This window comes from Amblyomma americanum, chromosome 1 (assembly GCF_052857255.1).
Source record: "Amblyomma americanum isolate KBUSLIRL-KWMA chromosome 1, ASM5285725v1, whole genome shotgun sequence".
Lineage (NCBI taxonomy): Eukaryota > Metazoa > Arthropoda > Arachnida > Ixodida > Ixodidae > Amblyomma > Amblyomma americanum.
Genome location: NC_135497.1, coordinates 266,915,227 through 266,920,164, shown reverse-complemented (window position 1 = coordinate 266,920,164; position 4,938 = coordinate 266,915,227). Strand labels below are relative to the sequence as shown.

Here is a 4,938-nt window from a genome sequence, read left to right as displayed (position 1 = left end):
TTGCTACTACTGCCAAAGTGCCCGAATATTGTCGCTTTGAGCTATGTGGCGGTAGTGACAGAGAGATGTGCGCTGCATGCGTTGGTGGCAGAAACACGGCACTAGAGAAAAACGCGTTGGCACGACAACATTGCTGCAGAAAAGCAGCACTGGAGCATAGGCCGCGAGCGTGCTACTAGTGGTTTAATAAAATAATAATAAAAAGGAAGGATAAAATTTTTGCTAGCCCTAGCACATGCCATCGATACTAAAGCACCTGAGCAGGGGCACCGGAAATAAAGGATAGCAGACAGAATGGAGAAATGAAATGAAAAATGTGAGGAGACAGGAAGAGGGGATAGGGCCAGTGTACCATAGGTAAATTGGCAGTGACGATGAAAAAGTTGCAGACGCGCATAACTGGCTCCTTGGGTCAGTGGACACCTCATTCGTGCTTTCAGGTATGTGGCGGTGGTGTCCACTAGCAAAAAACTGTGCTTTCGTACAATATTTCGTGCTTAGCAATGTTAAACTGCTACCCATTTTTTAAGCCCTTGATAGTATTGATGAGAGCTGCTAATGAACATGGCTTCATTTGTAGCGCACAAACAGAAAACTCGGTGGCATAGTTTGTGCTCAAATGCCTGTAATGATGGCAATTCATGTTTCGCTCTTCGCTTGAGCTTGCCATACAGGTTATGTTCAGGCAAAGGGCAGAGGTAAACCATTCTTTGATCTAAGATGAATTTAGCTATAAGTTTCCGCATTAGCTCGTTAATTCCAGCACGCATTGAGACTATGCTACATGTAAATTTAATTTCTTTTGTTTTGGCTTACTTAGCATCATCTCGTGCAGTACTTGCTACATCAGCACTTACTGGCTGGCTGATTTCTGTCACATTTACACCAGCTAGCCAGATCCACGCTGCAGCAGTTTCCTTGCATGAGCTGCTGCCAGCTCGAATAAACTTTTTTACTAGAGGATGCAGTGCAAAAAAGAAAGAATGCAGTGAACATGAGGCAGATGTGAGTGCTGGGCCTTGTCTAGTTGTGTTACACCAACAAGCCCATCTTTCTCAAATCTCTGTGAATACAGTTTTTATTGCTTTGTCCCTTCACTGTGCACTCCCCATGTGCTAAGGGCAATGTGCCAAATGTGACCTCCGCTCATTTATTGGTTTGCTTTCAGGTTAAGCCACCTGCATAGATATGGGGCCTGGTTTCAGCATACCGTACTGAGAACACAATAATGATCGACGACATTCGCAGGAACGTCGACAACATTCGCAGGAACTTACTCATGAATCCACAATCAGGTCTGAGGGTGAGTTAGTTCATGTTTCATTGATGGGAAGATTGCCCTGCTGGTGCACTTCCTTTACTGTTCTCGTGCAGACTTGTCACACGATGCCTGCACTTTCCAGGTGAGGCCATTCCGCAATGCACATCCTCACCGAAACACCGACCGTGAGCTGGTGCGGCTGGCCCGCTACCTGAAAGACATTGCTTGCTCTGTTAGTGACTTCACAGAGCTGAATCATCGCAACTGGAAAACGTGAGCTTGATTTTTTTCCTCTTTTCACCTTTGGACGGTGCTGTTTGCAGTTAGCAGGGCTAGCAGAATTTGTAGTGCTTGCCGCATGGGTAATTTTTTGTGTGCTTAAGTTGCTTTATACTTTCTGCGCGAGTGGTGGCATTCTCTAAACATTTTCACTTCATGCACCCTGTTGCATCCATCTCAGATTTTGTTAAGCTGCAAGTTTTGTGATTCACAAGTTATTATCCAAAAGGATGAAATGTTCAGATCTTCAGTATTCTTCAAGGAACGTGACAAGATAGCACAGAAAAAACTTCCACCTTCCCAGGTGATTGTGATATACAGCTAAACCTGGATGTAACACTTTGCAATATAACGAAATTCTCAATTTGACGAAGTGTTTCAGTTTTCATAACTTCACTTCCTAGGAACACTATGTATTTTTAGCTCCAATATAAAAATGTACATTTTGCCGCACTTTCAATGTAACGAAATTTCATTGCTGGTTCAAAACAAACCCAAGGGAAAATTTTTTACCGCGGGCGAAGTAGCTCAGCAGAGCACAAATGAGATAGTGGGTGAGGCTAGCACGAGCACTGGCGGAGCTTTGGCAGCCTGCCAGGCCAGCCCACAGCTCTTGCTATCCCGCCCGAAATCAGTGCTGAATGGGGTGCGGTGCCTGTGCTCAAAGGCAGTGCACCACATTTATCGTGTTTACAGATTCCCAGAATTCGGTATAAGGACTGGAAATGACAGTGCCATCGGCACACCTGTCAGCTGGGAAGCCGTCTTGCACTTCACACCGAACAACCTAGATTCCCACTCATACAGTGCTCATATGCATGTGCACTCGTGCTCGCGGTGGGGAACACGAGGCGCGGTGTGTGCCTCATTTCATTTGTTGATGAATGGAGGACACTCTTCTTGCTCTGTTGCCGATGAGGACGTGGAGAAAGAGAGGAGTAGGGCAGGGGGAGGGGAGGAGACTGCATGGCCTGCCGTGAGGATGGCTACTGCTGCCGGCGGCCTACCTTCTTCCGTTTCCTTATCTCCTTCTCACAAGGTTGCAGCGGCGGCTGCGAACGCATCTTCATATTGGCAGTGTGCTTGGGGCACTTACAATACGATGGTGATGACGACAAAACTAAAACTCAAAAACAGGCGCACCATCCCCATCACCTGAGAGGAGCTCGGTGCAACAGATGTGTTGAGGCGGCTTGCGAGTACACAGTATGCGCAAGAAATAATGATGTCCTAATGGGCATACAAACGGTGCAAAACGCCATTGTTGATGTTGAAGAAAGGGCAGAGGTAAAGCCTGATTTTAATCTCAAATAAAGCTTTTTGCCATGAATTACCTGCAGCGCTTTTTTAATAGATGCTTAGCATTCGTAAAAAATTGAATGCTGCAAATTAAACTTCGGATTTTACTGAATTCTTTAAATTAAGGCTCAACTGTGTCGCCAGGTACTCGTATGTTCATATAATGACTAAAATTATGACTGAATAGTGCTTTCAGGATATCATGTATACTTCGTTTGGTCATTCCTGGTAAAAGAAGTGCTTATACAAATAACCACATTTTTGGCCTTTTAATGCATTATTGTTTGCATAGCAAGCAAGCAAAACCCACAATCATCAGAGCTAAACCAGAGGTACTGTAAAATGCAAAGGCATCCGTGTTCACAATTTTCTGGGTTTTATTTGGATGCTTGGCTTGAAATTGTTCTGCACGGCTTGTTGTACAGGGGTCTGAAATAGAAGTACCAGCCATTCCCGCTGAATTACATGCTAGCAGTAACCATAACAGGCACCAAACACGTTATGTCCCCTTGTAGAAATACTAATTGGAGAAGGCACCACTGAGTGCTTGGTGTTGCGACCAGTATTGTAAGCAACACTGTCTTGCGGTCTTGCTTGATTTGTACAAATCTATTGAGGCTGAACATTGTGTATGCAAAATTTCACACGAAGGCCCAAGCGACTAAGCAAGTGACAAGTGCACGCGTGATTAGCCAGTAAGACCCTGCTGTACACACTTCTGGGCTTTCGGTTTACATGCTGCTCCCAGTCTTTGCCTCGGCACATGGACCGGCCTGGTCAGCACTGCTGCTGCTGCACCATTGCTGTAGAGAAGATGTTTCATTTGCTCTGACTGCGTGGCACAGCCGTAAAATTAAAGAACAATCTGCTTGACAGTAATGGAGGACTAACAGCTATTGGAACGAGCTATGGGCAGGAGCACTGCAGAGCGAGATGTGTATTGAGCCGGCCATGCGACTGGCCTGGCACAGAGCAGACAGATGGGAGCTTGTCAGTGAATTGCTTTTGTAAGCTCACATTATGTGCGTTGTGATTCCTTAAGTGATTTTGTCTACTAGTGTATTGTGGGATTCACGCAAAGCACTTGAAAAAGACTGTCAGAGTGCCTTCACAGTTTGAAGTTTGAAGTTTGAGTTCGCTGATATGGCTTCCGAGCAATGCAAAGACCCGTGGATCATTTGCCTTTTTGATCTCCTATCTGGCCAATCGTCTCGACCTCCTTCCCGTGCTCTCCGTCGTGAGTCCCACCATTTCGCCATCCGAGACGAGCTCCTTTACCGCCGCAACTATCTCCCGGATGGTCGCAAGTGGCTTCTCGTCATTCCGACACATCTGCGCTCCTTCATTTGCTCTTCCTACCACGATGATCCCCAGTGTGCCCATGCCGGATTCTTGAAGACTTTCATCCATCTACGACAGCGGTACTACTGGCGTGGGATGGCCCATTACGTCTGCCAGTACGTTCAGTCCTGCACTGCATGCCAGCGACGGAAACATCCACGTCGCCGACCCACCGCTCCTATGCAGCCGCTGCCTTGCCCAGTATAGCCCTTCGAGCGTGTTGGCATCGACCTCTATGGCCCTCTTCCCAGCACATCAGCCGGGAACCGCTGGATCATCGTTGCCATCGACTACCTTACACGTTACGCTGAAACATCGCCTTTACCATCTGCTACAGCCCACGACGTTGCATCCTTCATTCTCCATCGCATCATTATTCGCCATGGTGCGCCCAAAGCGCTGCTCAGTGATAGAGGTCCGGCCTTCCTCTCAGAAGTTGTAGAAGCTCTCCTTCAGGAATGCAACGTTGTTCACCGCACCAGCTCCGCCTACCATCCCCAGACAAATGGCATGGTTGAGCGTTTTAATCGCACCCTCGGCGACATGCTGGCCATGTATGTTGCTTCCGACCATTGTAACTGGGACCGCGTTCTCCCTTTTGTCGCATACGCTTATAACTCCGCTGCTCAAGCCACCACCGGATTCTCTCCGTACTTTCTCCTGTACGGCCGTGAGCCTTCTTGCACAATGGACACCATTCTACCTTACAGCCCTGATGCTTCCGAATTTACAACTCTTTCTGAAGCCGCAACTTATGC

General features: G+C 47.1%; 1 protein-coding gene across 1 annotated transcript; it reads left to right on the top strand.

Moving 5' to 3' along the window:
- The first annotated feature begins 1,187 nt into the window (after positions 1-1,187).
- Positions 1,188-1,538, top strand: LOC144117499 (ubiquitin-like domain-containing CTD phosphatase 1). Its single transcript, XM_077651241.1, has 2 exons — positions 1,188-1,303; positions 1,404-1,538. The coding sequence occupies exons 1-2, from the start codon at positions 1,229-1,231 to the stop codon at positions 1,536-1,538; spliced, it is 210 nt and encodes a 69-aa protein (XP_077507367.1). The 5' UTR covers positions 1,188-1,228.
- The last annotated feature ends 3,400 nt before the right edge of the window (positions 1,539-4,938 follow it).